Genomic DNA, 27,768 nt, shown 5'->3' with positions numbered 1-27,768 from the left:
CCAGCGCTGCTAACTGGACCAGACAGCAAATGCACCGGGACCACGAGGAGTGTGAAGATGGCAGCCCATCGATCCAAAGCCTCTGTGTGTGTGCAAGAAAGTGTGGCGGAAAGTGTCAGAAAAAGAGCCAGACAAAGAAGGTTGCTGGATGGACTGGTTCGGCTGGAGGCCATGAATTATATATGGAGCCAATCTGTTCTTAGGGCAGGCCGGCCTCGTGGTGTCTAAACCACACACACAAAAAAACGGACCCCTCTGCACACCTGCACACGAATAAAGGCGGCTTTTAACATATTAAATCTGGAGAAAGCTGCTCTTCTCTTAGCTCTACTCTGCTACCCCCCAAAACATCAAACAGCTCAGAATGGATGAAGGAGAAGCCATTTATTTGGCCCTTCTAATGAAAACACAGAGCTCCACAAGCCTGCCAAGACTGAGAGCGACAAAGTGCCAAAGGCACGATCCCCATTCCTGACATTCAAGCACTGCTCTTATTTATTTAGGAAATTTACTTACTAAGGAGGTCAGAAATGAATTATTTGGCAAGGATTTGCCTGGAAGCACTTTTCTCCTCTCTTCCTACATTTTTCTCTCTGCAATTTCCCTTTGATTTACAGCTTTTTCTCTCTCTAAGCTTTGCTCTTCTACTAAGTGCTTATTTTTTCGACAGCGCCCTTTAGCTCCAGGAACTTTTTGTAGAGTGTCGCCGGCAGCGCTGGAAGTCATTTGAAAAGCCAATTCTGTCCTCAGAAGATGCTGCCAAGAAAAGCTTATACCTTTTAATTCTTTCAGCTACTCTCCTTTACATAATTCCCCACCATCAATCCATAGCCTCTAAAAAAAAAACTTCTGCACCTTTCGCCTCAACAAACTTGTACATCTGTTATTTCAAACATGTCATGTCACACTTTCTCAGAAACAAAGTCTTTCATGAGAAATGAGGGAAAAATACCTCATTTCTGACTGATCTATTGTTGTAATTCTGTTGATGTGAAATAATATACTGTAGTCAAATGTCAAGGGTACAACATGAGGATCTCTGAGGGTTGCAACCCAAGGACAAGCGCTTGTACCCTAAACATACAATTTGAATCTGAATCTAAACGATGCACTTTCCTTGGTATCTTTCCCGATAACGAAGGGAGCAAGCAGTTGTGCAGTTCACTCGGGGTCGATGCATCAAAGTGGGAAAGCCGACATGTGCGACGACTAACAACTTGTTTCTCAGACGGGGAGGAACTAGGTCTGAACGTTTCGGAATGTTGCACTGAGATCCGGAGAGCAAACGGGGCACTGGAGCTTTTAACTGCAGGTTTTCATAGCCCAATTTTCTCCTGATCTCACTCAGATGTTTTAAAGTGGGATCTGAGGGAGGAAAACATAACAAGGCAGCATTGGAAACAGCAGAGAACAAACAGAAAATTGGGAGGAAGAAAGACTGAATGAGATAAAAGAGTCTAGGGGAGCATAACAGAGAAGAGAGGGTGAGGGTGATACAGTTGGGAGAGCTGGTAAAAAAAAGAAGAGAGAAACAGGTGAGAGGGGAGGGAAAACACAAGCAGGCAGAATGATTGACAGCAGATCATAACGACAGTTTTGGCAACCAGAAGAGTTCTTTCAAAAAAAGGTTTACTTCAATTGTGTTTATACTACAAAGATGCTACAGTGAAAATTATATTCAATTTTCTAAATGAAGCTCCAAAGAAATGGGAACACGTCTTCCAAAAAAAGACAACATATAAAGAGGCAGTGTGCTTGTCATTTACAGTTTGCGTTGATTTCAAAAGTCTTCATTGGGATAAAGCTCCTTCCTTTTACTATACACAACTTCCATCCATCCATTTTCTATATCGCTGGCCAGGTACACACAAAAAGACAATGGGGCTGTTTTTGCCCTGATATTGCCCCTTCCCAACCAAGGACGTCAAATGCGCGCCAATCTTATGTTTTATAACATTGTCCTATGAGATTATCCTTCTGTTTGAGGTCTGTTAAGAGTGGATTGTCCCAATAATAGGGACAAAAACGAGTCAGGCCGACAATTTTAATTGTTCAACCTGTTCAATATTTACATCCAAAATGTGTGTGGGGTAACCCAACTACTCTCAAGCTGTTTGACTCAATGGGCTGTGATGTGAACGGAATGTAGCCACAGAGTCACAGTTCAAAACTTCTTGACTCCATTTGTGCACATGAACCCAAGTGGAGTTTGATTAGAATCAACCTATGAGCCAATTGTTTAAAGCATACGGATGGAAACGACGCTACAATTGACAATCACATTTTCCTCAGGAATGTTGTTCGTTGTCAACATCGACAATGCAGTCAGAGGCAATTCATTAATGCTGCGCGCCTACATGCTGCTGCGCTACGATGTGTATGTGATGGGGCAGGATGGGAGAGGCCTGGGTGGAGGTGAATGCAAGGTGGGGACAGCCAGGATTGGTTGTCCTGGAGATCCCAAAAAGGAAGCAACATCGAAAACATCAAACGTGAATAAATACTCATAAATCTCAATTTACCTTTCCAGCCTACCCTCCTGATGCACTGTTTTACAAAACCAACTGGAGGAAAGAAGAAACACAGACACCCGCCCTTCTTCTCTCAAGGTGGCCATGTTTGCACAAGTTCCCTTGACTAGGTTCAATAGGAGTTTACACCCCCACACATAGGATCCCACAGCAGCCCCAACATTGCAAACACTAAATATATATTCAGCCCCGATGGAAAAATAATATCCCTAAACTCGTATAGTGTTATGGCATCAAAGTGCTTTGCATTCGTGTGAAGGTGCTCGGTGGCTCCTGTGTCTCCAGTGTTTTCATCGTGAAACCTGTGGTTTACTTCTTCTTTTATGTCTCGACAGTGCAGCATTCAAGGCTTCACACAAGCCATCATTTCTGTCTGCGAGAAATGACACTTGGTGTACAGTGTCTGCTATCAAAATGTCACGCTTTTTACTAGTTTGGTGAAAATAGGGATAGTTGACAAATGGCTCATAGAAGTGTTGCACCCCTGAGAATGAACTCTTTTGCTCACAGTCCCCCTTTAGGGGAAGTGATGTAAGAAGGGAAATACTTGTCATTGAGTGACTCATTTTAGTAGAGGCGAGCTATTGGACTTTTCCCTGCTAGAAAGGAAACTCAGACCAAAATGTAATGATGCATCAGTTGCCCCATGATTGTAGCAATTATTAATCATCCAATCATGCTACTCGCAGCTCATATCTACAATGTGTCAGTGGGTATGACATTGGAGCAATTCAATGTAAAGCATATATCTATCCTCTGAGTACATTTGCATGTATCAACAAAAATGGCTTCTTTGCATTTCAGACGATCTGAAAAAAATGAACTGTATACTTTTCACTGGAAAGTGACGAATGTTGAATTCAATATGAAATGCTGTTATAAGCCTCGTTTCTTTCTTTGGCATTGCAGCCTGGTGAACTGGAATTTTGGACACTGGGATCTCAGCATATTGCTATAACTTCAGCTTTAGTCATTCAGTAATTGAACTATACGTTGAAGACATGCTACTTTGTATACTGTAAAGTGTTTTGCTTTTTTTGACAGTCTCACTTTTAGGACCCTTATGATGTCATTAGCTTCATGTACCTGCTGTGCGTTGCATTGATTGAGCCTGGCATGGTGGCTGATGCTGCCTCCTGTGTCTTGCGGTTAGAAGTGCCTGAAGAGGGAGGGCCCATTCCTGGTCCTGCTGGCTGAGGCATACTGGGGGAGCGGGGTGCCGCGGTCGGGTACCCTCTGTTGTGGTTTCCCGGTCCTTGATTGCGTCCTCCGACGATGGGTTGACCAGGGCCATGGCCGTGCATAGGGCTGCTTGCGTTCATAGCCAGACTGTTGTTCATGCCTGAGCCAGGGACGCTGTAGTTGGCACTTGTAGTTCCGCTGTAGTTGGAGGGCCGAGGGTAGTTCCCTAGTGAAGACAGGGTGCAGTGGTCAGGTGAGAGATCCTCATCACTTATTTAAACTGGTTGAATTTGAATGAACTAACCCTTCAATATAGCCAAAGAGTTTCACAAGGTAAATAAATATAAGGTATTATTGCATCAATACTTTAATCATAATACATGTTTTTCGTTAAAAAAGAACAAGTTATGTGCTACTATGACAACTATTTTGGCTTTTTTTTTTTTTTTTAACATTTAAAAAATCAGTGGGGCGGCACGGTAGTCGACTGGTTAGCACGTCCGCCTCACAGTTCAGAGGTCATGGGTTCGATCGCGGCCCCGGCCTCCCTGTGTGGAGTTTGCATGTTCTCCCCGTGCCTCTGTGGGTTTTCCCCGGGTACTCCGGTTTCCTCCCACATTCGAAAAACATCCTTGGTAGGTTAATTGGACAGTCTAAATTAGCCCTAGGTGTGATTGTGGCATGGTTGTTTGTTTGTCTCTGTGTGCCCTGCGATTGGCTGGCAACCAATCCAGGGTGTCCCCCGCCTACTGCCCGAAGACAGCTGGGATAGGCTCCGGCACGCCCGCGACCCTTGTGAGGATGAGCGGTATGGATGATGGATGGGTGGAAGAAATCAGTGAGAATTGAGTATAATCAGAACAACAGTATTTATTGTAGATACTTATGATGGCTGTGAAGCTGTTTCTTCGTGAAGGAGCAGGATTAAAGAAAAATTGTACTACTCACAAATTTTTTGGTATGTAGGTTAACGTTGTGATTTCTAATTTATTTTCTGTTATGTATTTCGAAAAAAAACCCCTCATTAACTGCAACTGTCCAACTTGAATCAAATGCAGTTTTTCCCCTTCCTTTTTTTTTTTTTGCAAGAATCACATAAAAATTTGTAGGATGCATCACCTACTGGCCAGACACCCCAATACCTCCATCAGTGACACTTCCAGTTATATCACCCATCAAACTAGTAATCCCTTCACAGGTGAAGAATGAAAAATGTAAAGAACTGAGCTTAATTCCAATTCACGAGCATCACGAGCATCACAACCTCCACTGGAGGCCAGAAATCATTTGTGGGTGTTGGTCTGGCGACATTCTTCATAGCAGCAGGTTGCTGATTCGCCTAGGGAACCATTGCCAAGCTTAAGGCTGACTTTGCGAAACACTTGAGACAAGCTTTAATCTGCAGTAAATGCTTTCTTGCTACCCTGGTGTGCGGCATGCCTGCCAAGCCAGAGGCTTTCCTAAGGCACACTTAAACCCCTCCATTTTGGCTCTAAAAGCCCAGTTTCACTCCAGCACTTGCTGCAATGAGAGCTGACAGAAAATCACCAGGCTGTCAAAGACAATGTGTACGTACATTCGGTCACACTAAAACACAGTAAGTGCAGTACACAACACACACACGCAGGGATGCATGAAAGCACACAGGCATACTCGCACATTACGCGACGCCCTGTAGCTACTGGGCTGTTTTCACCAGGATCTTCCACCCTGGGACAAATCCCCTGAAAAATATAGAATGGAAATGTGGCATTCTCCATTGTGATGGGGGCTATTTATTTTGATTTGATTATGGGTACTTTAGTAGGGCCTCCCTGCTTAATCCTCTGAGAATATGTCTGGAAAAGGGGATCAAGTCCCTTTAAAACCTGAAGGCTTTTCCTCCAGTGGTGTTCCAAATGACAATATTCCACAAAGTGTTTCTGAAAATGGAAAAGGCTTCTCTTTCTTCCATGACATAAGCCTGCAAGTCTAACAGGCAGAGAGAGTGAGAGTAATGCAGACAGGGTAAAATGTCTGTCCTCCAAAGCATAGAGACAGGATTTATATGGGATCAAAATAAAAGTCTTCCCCCTAAAGCGAACAGCTGTGGTCGAATTTGTCCAGAAATTGTAACAAAATCCACGATTGGAAACGGGGGCCGAAGAAGCGAATTATTTTTGAGCAGGTTTTACTGAGCTGGTAAGCTGACACCTGTCAAGGCTTTGCAATTATCATAGGAAATAATTTAGGAAAAGGGCTAACCTTTTAATGCACTATTTCCTGAATGCACTGTGGGGAAAATGATCAATCAATGAATAAAAAATGTTCTTGACTGAATGGAGAATCTGAAAATGATAAATTCCTGTTTCCATGGCAGTACTGTGTTCTTCACAATCATGCTGCAGACATAATGCATTATTACCATGTCTGAGACTTTGTAGCAATGAGGGACATATTTTCTTGCACTCATAATCAACTGGCTCCAACACTATGGACTTTTCTGGGAATGGAGCCTCGAGGTGTCTTTCCTATCAGCCTGGGTGGACAGTTTGTTGCAGATGAATAAGGACCCAGTCAAGAACCTCTCATACTTGTCTTTGGACAGCTGTTTAGCCCCAGGTCATGGCTTGCTGCCATAGGCTGGGCGGACACTTTGGGCTTCCTGGCCTCTGAGACAGACTAAGTTGCAGAACACCTCCCACAAAGTTGTTAAGATTACTAAATCCCATTTGGACAATCTACATTCTCTTCCTACTTTAGTGGGCGAGCCTCAAAAGTGAGTTATAGTGTCTGAAACGTTTTCACAAGTCTTTATTTAGAGGTGACGTGAAGCCAAATCTCACAGCAGAGCTTTGTGGAGCGAAAAAAAAGAAAGGAAAATGTCATTAAACATAGTGCTGCCCTGATGTAGCACCTTTTAAATTGTTCCAGTCATGGACAATGTTGGCTCAGCAGACAAAAGAAAGACAAAGCAGCTTCTAGACGCCGCTCCTGCTAAGCTTTCCTGAGAGTCTTACTCTATTCCGACAAGAATCACTCACATCCTGAAGGACTGCAACTTTGCCAAAAGATCGTCTTCAGGACAGATACCACACTCACCGAGAGTACAATAATGAAATAGGCCGGGTATGCTGGCTATTTCAGGCTTGGTACTTCTTGGGTCAATGACACAGAGACTTAAAAAGATCTGCAATCTATCCATCCATATGCAATGCTTGGGCTCATTAGGGTCACGTGTGATCTTGAGCCTATCTCAGCGTACTTTGGGAGGGAGGCAGTGGACAATCAATAAAGTAACGAATGGGAATTGATCCCATGCCACTTGCTATGTGAACCGTTAGACTGTATTAGTTCCTATGGCTGTATTTGCATACAAGTGTGTAATTCGCTACCTCTTGTGCCGTGCAACTTATATAAACTGACACCAATAACAGAGGGATAAGATAAAAAGAGGACAAGGAGAATGTTCGTTTTTTTTTATTTGCCCCTTTTTCTGTCCATGTGGTGCATTGTCAACTTGCTGCCCGCTTCTCAGGCGATTGCTGCCTTTGGGGAATCTTCTTAGTATTTATAGCACAAAGAGGGGTAGAAGACGACTGAGTGCTCATGGTTCTTCGTTCACAATTACATGGAAATTTCAGGCAAAGTCACGCATTGGTCAGACACTATATTCTGCGTTGGTCTTAATCTCCGGAGTAGCATGGGAGAGCTCAAGTGTGACCAAACAGATTACTGTCTATTGCTCCCTCAGCAGGATGGACTGGGCATGTCTAACAGCCGAGACAGTCATCACCGGCCCCCAAGCCCCCCCGCCCCATACATCCCCTGGCTATGATGGGGCAATGTGTGATGGTGAACAATACATTTTCCAGATTTGTGATCTCCATCAACATAGATTAGAAAGAAGATTACATGGCTGTGTGCTGGAGATGCCAAGGACAGTAGCACCGGCACACCGCATGTCTTGAACCCACGCTTCATAACGTCCTATTTTTGGTGGTGGCTAGACAATGAAAGATAGTCAACTGAGAAGAAGTGACATTCCAGAATCTTGTCAAACACAAAAAGAATGGTCGTAAAATAGTTGTACATTTTCTGTAAAGATAAATAGATTAATAGCTGTCAAGCTGCCAAGAACACAATGCTCAGTTAGTGCTGGACACAGGGTTTTAAAAATTGGTTTTACATTAATGGCATGGATGTGTTTTTCAAACGGATTGAATGTGATCCTGACTTTACGAGAAGACTATGGAGCATTCCAATTTACGTACAAATTTGGGTTAATTTGGGGTTTACGAATAGCGACAATCTGCATATTATTGACACCAACTAACCCTAACACAAATGTACTGGAAAAAGCAATTTTTCTAACCTCCAAAATTATAAAAGAGGAAGTCAACAAATACATATATTTTTTAAAGAATATGTTCTATGCAGGCCCACTAGTTGAAACACAGCATTCTGATCAATATTGTGTTTCTGGTATATACAAAATCCACCCATTTATAGCCATCTCCGGGAGTGGCCATTTTGTCACTTCTGTCGACTGAAAATGACATCACTCACCCTCAGGGCTCAGATAACGACCAATCATAGCTCATCTTCAGAAAACAGGTGAGCCGTACATACAGCATCTTTACAATTTCTCTTTTGGCCATTTGCTTCCCTACATCAATCCCCAGCTACCTCAGCACCTTTCCTGGCATGCCGAAATCAAAAGCAGGTCTGAAGAGTACCACAGTGACAATTTTCTCACAAATACTGCACACCCATCCTCAGGATGTGGCTTGAGTCATGACTTGTATGTGTGAGTGTGTGTGCGTTTGCCTGTGTGCATGTTTGTGGCCAGAATTGAGAAACTCTGCAGGTTCGGCAAGGCACTGAGGTTTCAAAAGTGCTGCCTGCACGGTCATTAGCAGTGGAGTGCTTCACCCCTCGAGGACAAGTTGGGGGGGGGGGGGGGTTTGGGGCTGAGGTGGCTTGGTGTGTGGAAGTGAAGCAATGGGTGGAAGAAATAGCAGAACCCAGATGGACTTTGAAAGATTTCCTGTAATGGTATGACATCCTCCTCCCCTGTTTGTCTGTGCTGGCTGTGAACCATACACAGGACTGTAGAACAGCTGTTGGGACTGGAGAGTGATATCACCAAACTATCCTCCATTATCCACACATATTGCCACACTGTGTGCTGTAATGGGATTTCTTGATTAGCAAGAAAAACTACACTGCTGTCATTTGTGCTCAAAAATGCAGAACTGTTCAATATTCTTTGGTAAACTATTAGCTGTCTGTGGATGTGCGTGGCAGGTATCGTTGCTGTAAATGTTCTACTGCACACCACACACTAGGGGTGGGCGGATCGATCCAAATATGGATATTATCGATACTAAGCAAGTACTTGGATCAGATCAATACTATTGCCCTGAGATCAATACTTTGCTCAAAGCGCCCCCTCTCTCTCTTGCCCAGCGCCTCCTGCTACTCCCCGAATCTCTGCCTGAGTGAGTGACTCAGGCGCACTTTCAGCCCCTCCCTGGCAGAGAGGGCGGCGGGAGAGTGAGAGAGCGGCCGGAACCTAAATCAATATGGAGCCAAACAAGAAGCGGAGTGTGGTGTGGACTTTTTTTTACAACAACAGAAAAGGACAGTGCCAAGTGTGATTTGTGTAATAAAGTGCTCCGCTACTGTGGTAACACCACAAATTTACACAAACATATGAAAAAAGATCACCCTACAGAGAGCAGCGAGCTGAGGAGGAGGAGGAGGAGGAGGGGGGAGATCTCCAAGCCAGAACACCCCCGCGGACACAGTGACAATGTACTCTGGCAGAGGCTTTTCAGACAAAAAAATCAACAATAGTTGTTGTCGTAGAAGCATTTTATTTTTTATAGTATTAAAGCTTTTTACATTGTATTGTTTACTCTATTTGCACTTTCTGACTTTATTTTCAAAATATTGTGCAATGGAAGGTATTATAGTTGTCAACTTGACATTGTTATATTTGTATTTTCGTTTTTTGGGTTGACTCTTTTGTTGTAGTAGAAGTATTTTTTTATACTGTTAAAGTTTGCATTGTAGTTATTTAATAAAAAATAAAACATTATATATATATATATATATATATATATATAAAACATAATATACAAACTCAAGGGGATCATAACGTTTCCCTATCGGTATCATATCGGTATCGGCCGATACTATCCTGTATTTACTTGGTATCGGATCGATACCAAAATTCCCAGTATCGCCCACACCTACCACACATTGGTCAATAATTGGTCTCTCCTGATACAGTGAAACAGGCCAGCAGGCAGGCCAAGAAAAGCAAAGAGCAGAGTTCAGGAACTTGGCGAGCCTTTCTGTGTTGGATAATGGCTTACTAATTTGTCAGTGCGCTGGGGAAAGGGAAGGGAAGCAGATGGAGCTGTCACCTAGAAAGAGAAATTACCAACAGCTGTCCACTCTGTTCATTACTATGGTTTGGGTCCATGCTATGTCCTGGAAGCCCATTGTAATTCACCTCGGTGATAAATGGAAATTGCCAATACATGTATATGGATGGAGACCTCAACACACGGACATCCTTTTAGCCATGTAAAAGGGATATTATGTTAAGGTCTAACATTGAAACTGATAGTACTATATTTCCAACCCCTTTACATTTTTTGAGGTCAGCGTTGTTTTTTGACGTTGCCGATTTTTCTCTCCCCACTTGAAACATCAGCACCTCCCCTCAACATCAGATACGATGTCACCTAGTTTGCAGTCCATTTGAGTGTTTGTGCATGTCTACCAGAAGCTATGATGCTATCAAGGTAATTACAGGCCATTAATTACTTATTTCCTACAAGAAAATATATACCTTTTTGAGTTTATAATTAGGTATTAATCAGTATTAATATTTTTGGCTGTATGCTAGTAGACTTTGTCCATTCCTGCTATAGTTGCTCACTGAGGTTAAGACTAAGAAGATTGGCTGAAAGCTCATGCACCGGATGAAACTGCTTTTAACTTCAAGTTTTGACTTTTGAGGTATATTTTTCCAGCTCATTTTCAATAAAATCCCAATTGTGCCACCAGGGTGTTTGAATTGCATGGAGCCAATCCTAGCTCAGTTCTGGCAAACGGCAGACTACACCCAGGACTTGTTGCCAGTCATTCACTAACATTCACACTGTCACTGATTAGGACCTGAACCCACACTGCCTGTATCAAAGTCAAGCCATTGAACCACTACATAGTTAGCAAATTAAAACGTTTTGTCAAGTTGGAAACAATTACTCATGATAAAAACAATGAAAAAGTATTTTTGTACACATGGTTGACATGTAATTGAATTATTTAAGTGCACTCTAAAGGGTTATTAAACTCAATAAGGAGGAATACGGAGCCGTCACATACCAATCAGACACTGTCACGCTTTCTGAGAAACTGATGTTCAAAATGTGTCAGGAGCCATGACATGAGCCATTATATCACGATTCCGAAGTTAAACTTTGATGAAATCATCACCATTCTGGAAATGCCTCACCATCTTCGCATGCGGAGGGCCAAGAGGTTAGTCTGCAGTTCAAATGTCTCATTAATATTTAGAACGTCTCACCCACGGAGAGTCACACTTTAATACTTGCCATACAAGACAAGCAACGGCAACGTGTATTTGTGTGCGTGCATGTGTGTACGTGTGCGCAAGTGGGAGACAAAATGGATGTGTCTTTCAAAATGAATCCTTTAGTGTTCCTCATTAGCACGCTCCCTTTGAAAGCAATGACACTGATGCCAAGGCCCAGTGTGACTGCCAACTAAGGGCCAATTTGAAAAAAAAAAAGAAAAAGAAAATCTAAAATATAATGTGATTTTCCCATCACAGGCCAAAAATCCTCCATGACCTGATATGATTGAACGACACAAGGCAACACAAGAAGTGTTTTTCATTATTAATATTTCGAACAAAAACCTTGTAGTTTGATGTAAAATGAGTTGTTTCATGCAGTTAAAATGTCTCCAAGGACATATAGGAGACAACATAATATTACATTGAGTTCTGGGGCGATTTCTTTAGTGTGGGGTACTGAAATGTTCTAACCTTGGTGTCCATACTGGGTTTCTTGAGGTCCGTAAGGGCCTGCGGGGCCACTTTGAGGGTAGGGACCCATTCCAGGATACAATGGGAACTGAGAGCCAGCCTGGTTCCTTGACATGCTGGACATGAACCCTGAAATTCACACAGAAATTAAATGCCAAAAAGTACGTTTCCATGAGGGAAATGACATTATTATTTCAATGTTCGTAAACAGAAGCTTCCTCTTGATTATTCTTTTGCGTCTGCACGTTTTCCAGAAATTCTTAATTACAAGACCAAAAACCCTCAGTAGGTGGACATGTTTACTGTACAGTACGTACCAAGTCCTATTAGTTTGATATGCACTGGCCATGTAGCTTTGTGAATAGTTTTTTTCCCTTTAATAAATAACATCACCATTTCTGAGTGACAAAATACTTTACTAGTTTATAAGTAAAGTAAATAACTCCAATTGTTGGCGGCACGGTGGTCGACTGGTTAGCACGTTCGCCTCACAGTTCAGAGGTCGTGGGTTCGATCCCGGTTCCGGCCTCCCTGTGTGGAGTTTGCATGTTCTCCCCGTGCCTGCGTGGGTTTTCTCCGGGTACTCTGGTTTCTTCCCGCATTCCAAAAACATGCATGGTGAGTTGATTGGACTCTCTAAATTGCCCCTAGGTGTGGTTGTGAGTGCGGATGTTTGTCTCTGTGTGCCCTGCGATTGGCTGGCAACCAATTCAGGGTGTCCCCCGCCTACTGCCCGAAGACAGCTGGGATAGGCTCCAGCACGCCCCGCACGTGAGGATAAGCGGTATTGATAATGGATGGATGGAACTCCAATTGTTTTCAGTGTAGTACTGATGCAAACTGTTTAAAATTACAAAATAACTGGATCATTTTTGTCCACCCATCTATCCATTTACTATCAAATTTATTCTGTGCTAATTTAATCTAATTTTTTTCTTTCGAAAAATAAAAAGAGAAGGTACCCTTGTTCCTTTCTTCTCTCTGATATTCTTTTATCCTTTTGCTGCAAGACAAAGCAATATGGCCAGTTGCATAAGGCAGATGATAACTTCCCGTTCATGTGTGTATACTGTATATGCCTCACTTGAAAGTTAATAGCTAGCTTTTTAGCAGCAGCCATCCCGCTTGCATTTGAATTGTCTACTTGCATGCAAGTTTGTATTACATTGCATCTCTTATTATCTCAAATTGCCCGTCCTGTCAATTGTCTACTAATGGGTTAACATTTTTCCAGTGAACCTGGCCTGAATTTTGATTTAATACGTCCGCACTAGACAGTGGGATCAGGTATTAGGAAAACCCTGGTCTAAAGTCACAGAATGTCTTGTGAAATGAATTCAAAGTACGCAAACACACACTGTGTGAGCTCCCCCTGCAAAAGGTGGCTTAAACATTGTTTTGTAAGTGGGCAAAGAGCTCCGCGTGTACAGAATAAGCTGCTGATTTGACCATGGCTACTTCATTATTCTAAGCCGCTCTTGTCAATAGGTGCCTCAAAGCCTCTCAGGCTAAAACTCGCCTCTACCATTCAAATTGACATTTGGAGCAATCCTCGTCTGGGATCCACACTCTCAAGCCACCATGTTCTTTTTTAAAACCCACAGAAAGGTCTCCCGATCCAACACAAATGGGGAAAGGTTGCTGAATGGCCCTTGAAAGAGAATAAAGTGTGTGTGTGTGTGTGTCTGTGTGTTGGGTGATTCAGTTCGTCACACTAGGTGGAAATGGATTTGTACGCTTAAATGTAAACTTTGATAAGCATCCACTTTGTTGCAAGAGCATCCAGGAGCAGACTCTTTTGCGAGTTTGGGGATTTGCTTTAGTTGAAAGTGCAAGCAACCACAGTTTGTGTAATCCAATACAAGAACCGTGTCTAAAAAAGTATTAATGATTGATTTTAATCGACATTTCAAGTACCGTATTTTCTGGACTATAAGCCGCTACTTTTCCCCTAGGATTTGAACCACGCGGCTTATACAAATGTGCGGCTATTCTGTGGATTTTTCTTCCACGGCTAGGGGGGCTCTAACCGGAATTAGAATCAAAACTAAGAAAAAAGTCAATGCAAAGATGAATACGCTACTTTTTCTTTCGCAGATAGAACACCGATGGCACATGACAAACAGTTAGTTATTTTCAAATCCTCGCCCCTTCATCATGCTAAGTATTGATGACACCATTAACAGGATGTGACTGCAGGTGGAGGAGTTCAACAGGCGAGGGCGCTATGCACATGCATTAGGTGGCATGCGGAAGTAGAGCAATAAAAGGTGGACGTTAACTGACAAACTAGAGTGTGTTCAGTTATTAAATGTGGGTCAAAACAGAACCCACACAAAGAAATTCGTATGATGCAAGTTTTAAGTTGAAGGCCAGGCATTTTGCTATCCAGGAAGGAAACCACGCTGCTGCACACAGGCTTAGCGTCAACGAATCTATCGTGAGACGTTGGAGGCGGTAGCGGGAAGTGAAATGAAGATAAGTACTGTTTATTTTCTCTTGGTTCTGTTCTGGTTTAATCAGCAAAGTTGCTGTCGTTTATAAGGCACTATTAGGAAAGAATGTGTTCAGGTACATACATACATGTACATTTACAGTTCAAAATTGTTTTGGAAATGCAGTAAATATCTAAGTTTTCAAAATAGAAGACAACTTCATGGGCTTCAGTGAAGATGATTAAAGTAACTTGTGATTTCAAACACAAGAGAAATGAAGATAAATTGCTGTCAAGCGATTAAAATTTTTAAAATAATTAATCGCAAAATATTCCATAATTGATTGCAATTAATCGCATTTTTCAACTACAATTTTTTACGAAGCTTGGATCCGTTATTTACTTGAGTAAATTCTTGGAATTAATGTGGAAAAAAAAATAAAACTGTATTTCGACAACAGTTGAACGATACACCATAGACGTACAATTAATATGGTATTAGAATTTGGCTGTGCAAAGTGTGCAAATTATTTGGGATTTCTCCAATAAGCCGTCAAGCAACTTTTTAAAGTAAAACTACGTAAAAGTCCGTCTTTGTGACAGTGACTCTCTTCTAAGTTTGGCTGCACAGTGTGCAGAGGTCAGCTGCTACAGGAAGTAAATAAAACTGAGTTCACTGAGTTATTTTCTTTTTAGTGCTTTATGAAATTTAAATTAATCTCCATAGTTAATGCTTTAATTTTGACAGCCCTAAAATAAATACTGTTTATTTTCTCTTGGTTCTGTTCCGTTTTAATCAGCAAACTTGCTGTCATGTTAAAAGGCACTGTTAGGAAAGAATCTGTTCGGATACATACATTTACATTTCAAAATTGTTCTGTAAATGCAGTAAATATCAAAATTTTCAACATAGATAAAGGCGGCTTATAAACCGGTGCGATTTATATAGCATTTTTTTCAGTATTTTAATTTTTTTTTTTTTTTTTTAATACAGTGGATGCGTCTTATATAAAGGTGCGGCTTATTGTCCAGAAAATACAGCAATTTGCTTATTATTGTGCTTCAACTACATATGAATATTTTCAAATATTTTTATTCTGACTAAAATAACAGGCTTTTAGAGAAACTCTTAAAATATGTCCAATTTGTACAGATTACCAAGTAAGCTATTACACACATGAGGAGGGCAAAATGTCATCAAGTTCTACAGCGCTGCAAACTACAACCACAATGACAGTGTCGGTTGATTTCTTTGTAAAAGGCATAATGTATTGGATTACATTTGACTGTGCGGCGTGTGTACCTAATGCATTGGTCGGTGAGTCTGTCCGCATGCTTGTGTGCAATTAATTGTGTCTCTGACTGTATGGGGGCAGATAACAGACAACGCAAGCAATAACTGCTGTGTGTGTGTATGGCAAAGAGACGGAGGCCAAGACAGTTGCAGAAAAAGTGCGTGTGGGAGGGAAAGAGCAGTGATTGGGGCCTGAAAGTGCTTAGGCTGCGAGAGTTGGGTTTAAGGAGCGAGGACATTATTGTAATGTTTTGCTTCCATTAGGATGAGAGGATTTTGGGAGAGGAGGATGTGGAGGAGGGAAAAAAAAATAGTGTGTAATACCGCACTTTAAATTGCCTGGAAAATGGATGGAGGAGAAGAACAATGTGTAGAAAGCGCTAAAAGCAAATAACACATTCAAGGATTTCTGTCTTTCTGCTTGGTTCACTCCCCCAGTATGCACACAAAGACACACACGCACACGCACGCAGACTCCCTCTTCCTGGCAGAGTGAACAAAGGAGACAGCCGGCAAAGCATACATAGGAAAAAGTGGGTAGGGACATTCAGCATATTTATCGAAATGAAGAGATGAGAGAGGCTCTTAAGGGAGGCAAGCACTTGAGCAAAGTGGGTGTGTTTGGGTGGGAGGGGTGTGTGTGAGTGTGTGTGAGAGGGGACATAAGTCTTGCTAGGAAAAACCACACAAAAAACAACGCTTTTAACCAGCATTGTATTTTCTCTAGACTGGAACAGGGAGAGTTTAGAGGCATTATAAAGCAGCATTAAATCTCCAACTGGATTTTCATCTTGCTGGGAAATAACCTTCCGCAGAGCCGCCCTTATCCACTCCCCCGGTTTGTCTGACTGATGCCGACATTGTGGGGCAGCATTCCATTTAAGTTAGATCTCGGTCTCTGTCTTGTGTTTGTGGCAATGTGTAAAATGATGAATACTGTAATGCTGTTTTTACAAAATCAGACTTTACCAACAAGGACCCACAAAACAACTTTATATCAAACTTTTACAACGTAAACTAGTAAAAATAACAGAATGAAAGTAAAAATAGAATGGTATAGAAGGCACTAAAAGTATATTATTGTTCCTTTATAGTCATATGAATAGTAACGGAACAATGACTGAATAATTCCAATTATAATTGTAATTTTATTTCATTAAGATTACACCTTTACACATTCAAAATTCTAGCATTCATTTTGTGCACCAACTGCCGTTTGCAGTGATGATTACTAAAAATATCGATAAGTAGGAAGTACAATAATATTTACAGTGATGTATAATGATACAGTTATGACTTACAGTATAACTCACCTAATATGTGCGGTCTATGAAACTGTCGATTTACATAGAGTATTATCCGGCGAAATCTTTTTGGCCTTCCTCCCTCCACCGTGCAGGAAATACCAATGTTGGTAGCGTTCGGCCCACTGTTGTCATTTTTGCTAGTCTTGTTTTTGGAAAAATAGTTGCTAGAGATGTCAAAGAAGTTACTAAAGGTAGTGAAACATAAGTAAGCTTGTAACACCGCAGACACGTTGTAGCTCTGGCTCGACTCGGTGCCTCTCTTGTGCCAACGTCTACACGTGCGCACAGAAAATAATATATTATAATAAATTCCGTTGTTTTTCGACTTCGTGGTCTCTGTGTGGACCAGTCAGAGACAGTGGGTGAGCCGGATGTGGCCCCCAGGATGTACTTTACCCAAGTCTGGTATAGTGTCGACTACGGATGTGCGCGACTAGTCGTTTAACCGTTTAACTGTCTACGATTTATTAAACGTTGAGTATTTTACTAGTCGGTTAAAAGCTGCATTAAGAATCACGCGTCTTGTTCCTCAAGCCTCGGCCTCTGTGAACAAGCTGAGCACCAAGAGAGAGAATTGCTCCCCTAAAATCTGCGAAAATTCCCATCCCTAGTGTCGACATACCTCGCTCCGGAGCCACAGGTGAGCGGGTGATTGGTGGGCGGGATCCATCTGATCCATTCCCGGAGCTCTGTGGGTTTGAGGTGGAGCCTTCAGGAAGACAAAGTCAGAATATGAAAATACAGAATTTCCTACAGCGTTTTGTATAAGTTGTCGAATGAGTTCTATACTTTTGCCAAGAGACGAGAGGCTTTACGTTCACATGGAGCACGCACCACAATCATTATCCATGAAGTTGTGTGTATTAACAATCAATTAAACGACAAATGCACTTCCAGAGGACACGTTCAGTCTTTTGACCCTGTGCCAGCACTTTGTGTAAGCATTAAAACATGGGAACCATCCCCTGTAGGAAACCCGAGCCATTTGAGAAGCATCGATTAGGTGCTTGTGCATGTCTTTGGGCTGTGCAGGTTCCATTGAAATCCAATAAGAAGTTGAGAGTCTGATTAGGACAATGGCAGACAAGGCACCGTAGTGGATTGATTTGGCTTGCAGCAAGGAGAGAGAGAGCGGCAAATTTAACCTTTTATCTTTGAATTCGGGCCTTTAAACAGTTTCCTCCTCCAAACTGGCTGTTGATGAGGTGCATAATTCACTGTTTAAATTGCAATGTGTGCAGCATTACAAAAACGAAAGGCTGGCACTTTTCAGCTGCAAATGCAGTAATTGTCAGTTACCACACTTGGTTCCAGGAACAAAATTATTTTTGTGGACATTTCGCTACCAAGCAGCGGAAACAATGTGTACATCCGTCTGACTCTTTGTATGTATTTATTTAGACACGTGTGCATAAGTGTGCATGTGTTATAGCTTCCAAAAGTTGTGGTAATACATGACTGGAGGTGGCACACTCTCCACATAAACAAACCCAATTAAGTCAACATAATTGCTTTGCATAAAACTGCATAAACAACATTTCATTCCACCAGGCCGCCTACAGTCACAAGCACTCACACACGTGAAAGTAATAAAAGTAATTGCACAAACACATGTAAATAAACACTCACAAGCACACAAGGAAACACACGTAAGAGCATGAGTGCATTGGATATGTGCCAAAAATGTATCGCTCATTCACACACACACGCGTACGCACCCCCACCCACACACACACACACCCTGACCCTGCCTCACACATGAGTGGATCCAGCGGCACTGCTTCAAAGAGAGAATATTCGATTAGTTAGTCTGTCAGCATGTGGCAGGAGAGAAGGGAAAACATCCGTGTGCAATCGTTGAAGCAGCCCTCAGATAACAGTGGAAACATTATCTACGTGTGGAGGATGACAATACTTCATCAAATTTGGTTTTGAAGCACAGCTACAGCATTGCAGGAACACTTACGATCACATCTCACATTGGATATTTATTCACTTTATTTGGGAATCCGAGCAGAATGAATGACCGATTTAAAAAGCATACAGCGGTAATTCTTGGTGTGGTCTTACATCAATTACTGCATGAACATATGAATTCACACAAAGTAGTACGTAATACGTCCTTTGTGTGTTTCATGAAAGAGACTTGGAAACATAAAAGTCAAGTCATAACAATTACAAGACAAAAAGTCCTTCAAAATCCATTCAAAATGTAATCAATCCATCAGAGCAAAGTTTAACTAAATGGAAAAAGTTGTGCCTAGACCAAGAATGCAAGCGAAACACAATCGAAGAATCTAAGTACAAGGAACTTATTACATTCCAAATGATACTCCAAATTTAAGCATGCGAGTGTTACTTTATTGAACGGGAGTATAATGCTTCATTTTCACATCAGTGTAGTTTATTTGCAACTGACACTCTGTTACTATGCTCCACAATGATACTACACAAAATGACAGGTAGTTTGTGGCTCATCCCAAATTGTTTGTATAAAAATGTAACACATAAGTAGTAATCTGGACACACCAAATAACTTGTAGCTATTTGACCCTGCTGAGTGATCTACAGCACAGCACTGGCTACTTTGCCAGACAAAGTAGACGTTTACTGCAAAACAATCACCAGCTGAATGTGTGTGTGTGTGTGTGTGTGTGTGTATATGTATGTGTGTGCACTCGCAGGGATGCATGCCAAGCATCAGCTTTGCTGTCAGACCCTGTTTGCTTGGATGGCAGACTGATGGTGGCAGCAGATTGTGTTGTGTGCGCCACTATGTTCTGTGTACTACACTGCGATGCAATGTCTCGCCTTAGATGAGACAAGCAGTAACAAGAACGAGGCTCTTGCGTATATGTGAGAGTGATTAAAGACGATGTCAAAGAGAAAATGGAAAATAATCTCAAACAAAAACTCTCAATGACGAAGAGAACATCGAAAACAGATAAGAGAGGAGCAGCGGAAGTTTGATAAAGCTTCAGCCCTCCCTTTCCGCATCTAGTTAAGCTTCCAGCACTTCGTAATTATTTCACTACCAATTAGTGTCCAAACAAAGCCTATCTCTCCCTGACAACCTCCTCTCCCCTGTCCTCCCTCCTCTCCTCACCCGAAATGCCATTAAATAATTATGCTTAAATAAAACAAACAGGCTCCACAGTGAGTTCTGGCACGCTTAATCTGTACCATTAATAATTCATACACTGAATCTCTGACACGCAGTTCTTCACCATGTGCTGCTGGGAGAGAGAGGAAGAGCTAAATGTCAGCAGTATATCATTTCCTGTATACACACAAAAAATAATAATAATTTGTATGGAAATGATTCTGCCATGCCGGTCGTCTTCCTAGCTTTGCATAGGAGTGTGAGTGTGTGTGTCATTTAAAAGCTTATGTTTATCCGTTTGTAGGAGATGCATGTATGCATGTTTGTACCTGACCTGCACTTCTATGCACGCGCTTGTATTCTAACTATTGCATGTTTGTATGCAAATACTGTACACTTGAAATCACTCTCACAGCCCATGTGTCTTTGCTTTTTTGCACGTTGTGTACACCAGGGTGTATTCTTACGCAGAGCTGGGTTCCGCCTGTGTGACGGACCGGTCCATCTATCCGCCTGTAGGTGGTAAACGATAAACGGCAAACTTAAAAAAATAGTCGTACTAAGCATAGTTGGAAGCCCATTTTTATCCGTCTATGTAATCGTCTATTTTTGCGGTGACGCTTCAATGACCGTGACGAGGTTTCGGTAACATTAGTATTGTTAAATTGAGTTGTTGTTTGGGGGACAGATTTGAGGGAGGGAACAGGTGAGAGGAAGTGACGTTTTGCCTATGTTAAGGGACTGAGACGGTCGGACTAAATGCGTCTCCTTTAAATGTGGCAAGGCGCGAGGTCCTCAAAGGTACATAAAGGTCCAAAAAGGTCCTTAAAGGTACTTCCACACACACACTGTGGGGTCAGAAATGCTAATGGGAGCCCGTACAAAATCAGAGGCAGACCGTCCTATAGGTGATTACTATTTTTTCCGGCCAGACAATATGGCAGATACACGGATGGCGAACGGGTACCCGCCTGCAGGCGATAAACAGACCGTACATTTTTTGTAAAATGCCCAGCTTTGTTCTTACCGTAGCCAAAGTTCCAGTAAGAGTAAGTTCCATTTGCCCCCTTGCCACTGTGCTATAGACGCTAGAACTACAAGGTGCTACTCAGACCAGGTTCAGCATCCTCAGAGAGAATATCACATGGGTGACGTAAACCACTGCTGTTTGTTCAGTGGTTGAGGATATTTGTCATTGCTTCAACAATACCATACTCAATCACACTGTATTTGGCAAGAAATGACAAAAATAAACACAATTTAATGTTAGCGAACCCTGTCGCTCCCTCCCTATTGAGGCCAGCAACCACATGTTGAGAAGTCAATACATAAAAGTTCTACTCCGTTGCTGTTTTGTGGCATGTTTCGTTCTGAATGATGCAGTCAGTAGAGCTGAGTAAAGTCAAATTAGAAATGTGCTGTGAAAAAGTAGCAATAGTGTTCCAAAGACTACAAGATTGCATATGAATCAGAATTGGAATACCAGGTTAATTTGGGTAAATACACGGTGGTCTTTTCTTTTTCAAGGTTAATTTCAGACCAACAACATACAACAATTTTATAATTAGTTCCCCACCTGATAAAATGATTATACAATATTTCTAACATAAAAACACCAAGATTCCAAGATCCACATCACTGACAACCTGTCCAGCGGCATTCGCAGATGTATATGTTGTTATGCTATAAATATTGTCTAAACATTTTAGCGGGTGTGTAGACTTTTTAATATCGACTTTATTTACACAGCCCACACGCTGAAATTATTAATATTTATAACAGACAGGTTCTGTTTATTCATTGGCTGTTTTTTTTTGTCTGCTAGATATTATGCACAGTATTTTCGACTGTCAAATTTTAGTCATCACAGTGACAAAATAATGTGTGCACAAATGTCTAACTATTTTACTTTGCTATTGACAAGGATACTTGCAATGTCATTCTTTGTTAAGAAGACCACGTCTTCCCAATGCGTTGGAGGTGAAGAAAAAACGGACTTGCTGTATGTTAAAGTGTGAGAGTCAACAGGAAGATAACATGGTTTTTGTATTTCACTGAGGAATCAAATAACAGTAATTTAATGAGTATAAAAAGACACTTAGTGATAGGAATTTTTCCACACTTTTGCTACGCTAAGGCAATAGGGCCAAAAGTAATGGAAGTTCACTGCATTTATTTTGGGGAGATAATGCTTTTCCGTAAAAACCAAAAACACATTTTAAATTCCTCTTCCGCGAGTACTGTCAAAGCAAACCGGAGTCTTCTTTTGAAGAGAGGGAATGTAGTCTTTGAAGCTTTTTTCATCAGGATTTCAAACGCAAAAGCTTGTTAAGTTCAAAGCTGAGGGGGAGGACTTGTGGCCATATTTCTGTTTTGTTTCAGGGCTCGGCTAATATTAAGCTTCAGAGTAACTGCATGTGTGTGTGTGTTTGTGTTTGTGTGTATGTTCTTACAAATGAGTGTATGTGAAATGGTAAGTGTCGTCGTGCCAATGAAGGAAAGTCCAATATAGAATCAATGACAAGACCTCTTGTGGTATGGAGATACTGTGCTGTTTGTGCACTGAAAAAACGTCATTTGAATTGAATTAATTGGATCACGCACAGACTAAACGAGTATATAGGGCCCGGTATTCGTGCCCAGCGCAAGTCTAGCGCAAAGTGCAGTTTAACTGAGTGCATGGGTGAAGTTTTCTTTCTTTTGATATTTTCCTACACCCGCGTAGGTAGAAGGGGGCGTTTGCGTCGTTGTGGGAGGGAATGCTGCCCACTTGTTTGCCATCCAGTGGAAGCCGCTCCCCTCATTCCCTTTAAATTCAGTGCAGAGAGAGCCATGTGGTCGACATGCCATGTAAATGCAGGAGATTGGCGCACGCAAATTACTAGAACTATTAATTATAATTATAAAATATTAGAGACCTCCATCCACTCCTGATCATGCATCTGTGTGTGATCCCCACAGCTCCGAGTGGCAATTTGATTACCCACTTCTGAAATAATAAATTTGCTCTACCCTTAATAATATCATTATGTGTTAATAATTAATAATATTCATTTATGTGAATAAAAGTGATTCTGATTCTGATTATTATTAATAATTCATGATATTCATTTATGTGAACACACTGTTCATGGTAATGATTTCTCACTATAATTAAGAAACAGATAAATATCATATGCAACACATCTTCATTCATCTCTACCAGTGTTAACATTTTGAAATGATCACTTCTCCAACATTCTTAGAAAGTAACAATGTCCTATCACTGTTGAGCTATTTTTAGAACAGCCCCGCAGGCTACTCATGTGGTCCTAAGGGGCTACCAGGTGCCCGCAGGCACCATGTTGGTGAACCTTGTCTTACATACTGTTTGGGCTCAATTTGACATCAATAAAAAATATCAATTCTTTCACCCATCCATCCATTATTGATACCGCTTATCCTCACAAGGGTCGCGGGCGTGCTGGAGCCTATCCCAGCTGTCTTCGGGCAGTAGGCAGGGGATACCCCGAATTGGTTGCCAGCCAATCGCAGGGCACACAGAGACAAACATCCGCACTCACTATCACACCTAGAGAGAGTCCAATCAACTTACCATGCATGTTTTTGGAATGCGGGAAGAAACCAGAGTACCCGGAGAAAACCCACGCAGGCACGGGGAGAAAATGCAAACTCCACACAGGGAGGCCGGGGCCAGGATCGAACCCACGACCTCTGAACTGTGAGGCGGACGTGCTTACCAGTTGCCCACCGTGCCGCCCTTCTTTCACCCGAATAACAATATATTTACTTTTGTGCTACCTTTGTGAAACTAGGTTCTCCAGGTCATATTTGACCTGTGACCACAAATATGGACTTGAAATTCATTATCTGTAAAGCATAAGACTGATCATACATATTAAACATAAGGAACAGACTGAAATCATACATTGGTCAGAGAGTGCCTTAACACTGGCATGAGATCAGCTCCTGCGATACAGCAATCAAATACTCATGATTAACAACGTTGATTAACATTGATTAACAATGAGTAATCAATAATTTCAGACAGGCTCTTAATAAATTGTGAAAAGATCTGTGACTTACTACAGAAAATTACAGAGCAGACCCTTTTTTGCCCGTCCGGCCGCGACCCTCTACCCTTGACCTGGGTACCCTTCCGGCTGCGACCCCCCGGCCATATTCGTGAACATTGTCGGCCCCCGCCCTTTCCCGACCCCCCCCCCCAACAAAAACGTGCACGATGCCCCCGCGGAAGAGATGCTAACGGAAGAGGTTTATTTAAAGACAATTAGCTGGCTAACTTACTATTCAAACCCGCTGGGGACACACTTCAAACACGCCACACGTACTTACCCATGTACTGTATGGACCTACTTTTCCAGGCGTAGTTATTCCTATTTCCTCAGTGCACCGCGACTTGCACGGAGTGATATAATTTCAAGTGTTATTAGTGATTCAACTCGTCTGTGAATGAATACTGTTTACGCAATAAAAAGAAGCTGAGCTCCGAGACTTCTCCAAGTTATTAAGTTGTGAAAGACACAACAACCCAGCTGCGTGTACTTACTTCCATTGTGAGCCACGGTGTTGGTTGTCGTATTTTATACAACAGACGACAAGTCTGCAAGCAACAAGTTACTATTAGTTACAAGTTACAACCTATTTTCCACACTCCCCTCCTTCACACTTCCCTGCCTTCAAAATAAAAGCATGCCAGCAAACCACTATACAGCAGGTTTGCTACGGCGTATTTCCGGAAGTAGGGAAGTGCATGATGTGTCAGTGTCATACTTGAGTGCTGCGCGCAGCTTGATTTTCCTCACGGACACAATTTGTTTTGAAAGAAGCCTAAAAAGAAGCCTTTCACCGAGTAGGCTGAGATGAAATTTGGCCGCCTCGCGAGCACGTCACACGCATGAGGGCCGATTAGTGGGCCGAACTAAAATCCACTTCCGGCCACGCTTAGTCCGCCCCAAAAATGGGCATCCGGCCCGAGGGTCTGACTGGTCCGGCCCAGGGATGGACTGCCCAGCTCTGGAAAATAATTATAAAGATATTCTTGGCATGGGTCAAAATTGACGCGGAACATACTCTGCCCTATTTTCGTGCGGGGACCCTCATTCGCATCAAAATCAGAGTGGTCGAAGCGCAAACCCGAGTATGTCGTGCTTGACATTGCTGAAACAAAAAAAGACCCAATTTGCGGATCATGCCCGTGCCATCGGCTTGGTAGCGCAGCGCACTAACCGCTGAGATAAAACTCTGGACCGGCGGCTTGCCGATTTGCCTTACAACCGCAAACGGAAGGTACAACTGAGGCTGACATCTGTTGTACATTTTCATATTCTGGACCTTTCTCAAAGTATACGCCCCCTCTATCCTAGCAAAATGCCCCTTCATCATGCACATTCATCTATTATTGATCAGCCAATTAACGTGCACCCAATACATTTCGTGTCTTTTGTGTGTGTGTTCGTGCGAAAAGCTAATGTTACGCCCGTTTTTACGCCGAGTCAGTCTAGGGCCCACGATGTGATCATGTAAAATGAGCAATATATAAGTGTTAAAAGAGGGTGCGAGGAACGACTGTATTAATTATACCACACAGCTGCATTGGGTGCCAGTGCAGGTGTCCCTCATGTTGCTGTGGGTGCAATGGAGGACATTTTCCAAAAGTGAGGACATGACAATGAACTCAAGAGAGAAAGGGCTGCTTCAGCACTGTCTTAAATGCAACCCTTAGGCTGTAAACGTACACACACCTTTCCCAGCCAACACATCCACAACAAGGTAATATCTCCTTCTTGACTTTATAGGCGAGAGGAAAATAAACAAGAGGCTCCAGTAATGGTGGTTTAGCTCTCAATGGGTGGAAGCCAATGCCTCTCCAAGCCAGGGGCTGATGCCAGTTTAACTAGCCCTGCAGGGGACGAGTGCAGGCCTGCAGTGGCTCACAAAACAAGCGCTCTCACTCTCCAGAGATCTTCATTACTTTCAGCGCTGAGTAGCAAGTGTAAGTAAAACAAAAGTGCAGCTTAAGCTAAAAATGCAACCTGCAGCATAGAGAGGAGGGAGAGAGAAGTAGATGTTGGGGAGAGCGTAATGATTGAACACTGCGCTCCAATTTCAATATTCCACTTGGAAGGAATCAGAAAGATCATTTCTCAAAATGGCCAACACAGGCTTCTTAAAAAAATGTTTTGTTTGGTTTGTTTGCGCTGTGTGAATTTGTTACCAGAGGGGAGGACATTTTTCTGTTTTTACGTTCAAGAGGCAGAGAGGTGGGAGAAGGGAACGCTTGGGATGATGGGAGGTTTCATGCGCAGATGGGAATGGGTAGGAAGAAGATAAAACAGAAGGACAGAAGTGGGAAAAGAGATCTGGAGGAGCAGTATGGAGGAATATAGGGAGGAGGGGCAACGCAGGCAAGAACGGGGATGGAAAAAAGGGCCTGATTCTTCGGTCGGGAGGCCAGCACCACAGCAATGCTCCGAGCGAATACAAACACAGAGGGGTGGGGGGCGGGGGTGGGGTGGCTCGAGGGGCGGGGGTGGGGGGGCCGGCTCGAGGGGTGGATACGAGGGAAAGTGAGACACAAGAGGGAACAGAAGAGAGAGCGAGCGTGATGAAAGTAATATGAGGCCAAAAGAGGGACAGGGAGTGCCACAGGCGTGTTCCCATGCCGGCTCTTTGGGAGTGGTGCGACCAGGAAAAAAAAAAAAAAAAAAAATCCGTTCTGCTCCCTTCATACCGCATCAAAATTCAACCCCCTACTCTCTCCCACAGCCTTCTTGTAATAACTTGCACCCCTAACAGAGGAAAAATAAGTTTGAATGAGCATTCCCGTGGCGTGTTTTCCACTTGGATATTTTGCAGCTTGCAAATGAGTTTCCGCCTGTGCTCGGGGAAGTCATTTACTGACAGCATTATCAACAATAGCTACCTTAGAGCATGCGGCTCTCATTTGTGCTGGATCCCTTGCAGGCGTCTGTGCTTGACCTTCGACCCTTCGCACAGAAAATACCCTGCAAAGATATCCTTTTATCTGCGGTGCTCGTATGATCACAGATTGGAATACTAATGCATTTTCTCGCCCAAATTACAAGCAAACCACAGGCTATGATACAAACGATGGAGACGGAATGTAAAACAAGTTAGACCCTTGAGCTAACCGACTGGACCAGGCCAGCCTTGTTCACTCAGTTCCATGTATCTGCTTACATAGCCTCAATCCCATCCCACTGATCGGTGTTCTTCTCTAGAGGCACCTGAGAATCCTATTGCAACATATACAGAATTACATAGACAAAAATAATAACATACGAGGCCGATAAGTGAAAATGGTAGAATATACAGTCTAGTGTCAGTGTATCAATGACCGCAGCCTTCACTGTGGGAAGGCTTTGTACGATTTTGGAGTGTTTGTGGAAATTCTGAACAATAGCCGGGTTAGCATGGAGCCATGTATTCCAATTAGAAAGGCTCCGAATGACCAATCTGAATGAAAATGCTCCTTATAAACACCCCGATCGGAATAAAAAGGCCGAACACAGGGGTGGTATATTCCTTTTGCCAATCCGAACAAGCGTCATGTAAACAGTTCAATCGGAACAGCCAGGCTGTGTCCGGTCTGCGCGTGCTCTGTTTTGACGTAAATGCGTAGTGACGTCGTCGTAGACGCACTTTAAAACGGCAGCGTCTTACCAGAGCTTGTCTGCGACACGAGAACTTCTTTTAAAGTATTGGTAACTTGTTTTTATCAAGACAAAAGTGGTAAAACAATTGCGAGTACTGTGCTAAATAGATGAATAAACTCCATCTTGATAGATCACGTGATGTCTGC

The 27,768-nt window shown here is 42.5% G+C and overlaps 1 protein-coding gene across 4 annotated transcripts in view; it reads right to left on the bottom strand.

Moving 5' to 3' along the window:
* arid1b (AT-rich interactive domain 1B) overlaps positions 1–27,768 on the bottom strand; it is a 193,486-nt gene that overhangs the window by 27,263 nt on the left and 138,455 nt on the right. For all 4 annotated transcript variants that reach the window (XM_086049680.1, XM_086049681.1, XM_086049682.1 and 1 more), the window contains exons 6-8: positions 17,442–17,528; positions 11,785–11,913; positions 3,618–3,939 (exon numbers count right to left, since the gene is read on the bottom strand). In XM_086049680.1, coding sequence (XP_085905806.1) covers positions 3,618–3,939; positions 11,785–11,913; positions 17,442–17,528 — 538 coding nt within the window. The remainder of the gene's footprint in view (positions 1–3,617; positions 3,940–11,784; positions 11,914–17,441; positions 17,529–27,768) is intronic.

Source organism: Filicampus tigris, chromosome 13 (genome assembly GCF_054856515.1).
Source record: "Filicampus tigris isolate MCC_2025a chromosome 13, RoL_Ftig_1.0, whole genome shotgun sequence".
NCBI classification, from domain to species: domain Eukaryota; kingdom Metazoa; phylum Chordata; class Actinopteri; order Syngnathiformes; family Syngnathidae; genus Filicampus; species Filicampus tigris.
Note: the sequence above shows the minus strand (reverse complement) of the source record. Positions and strands in the feature narration are given on the sequence as shown.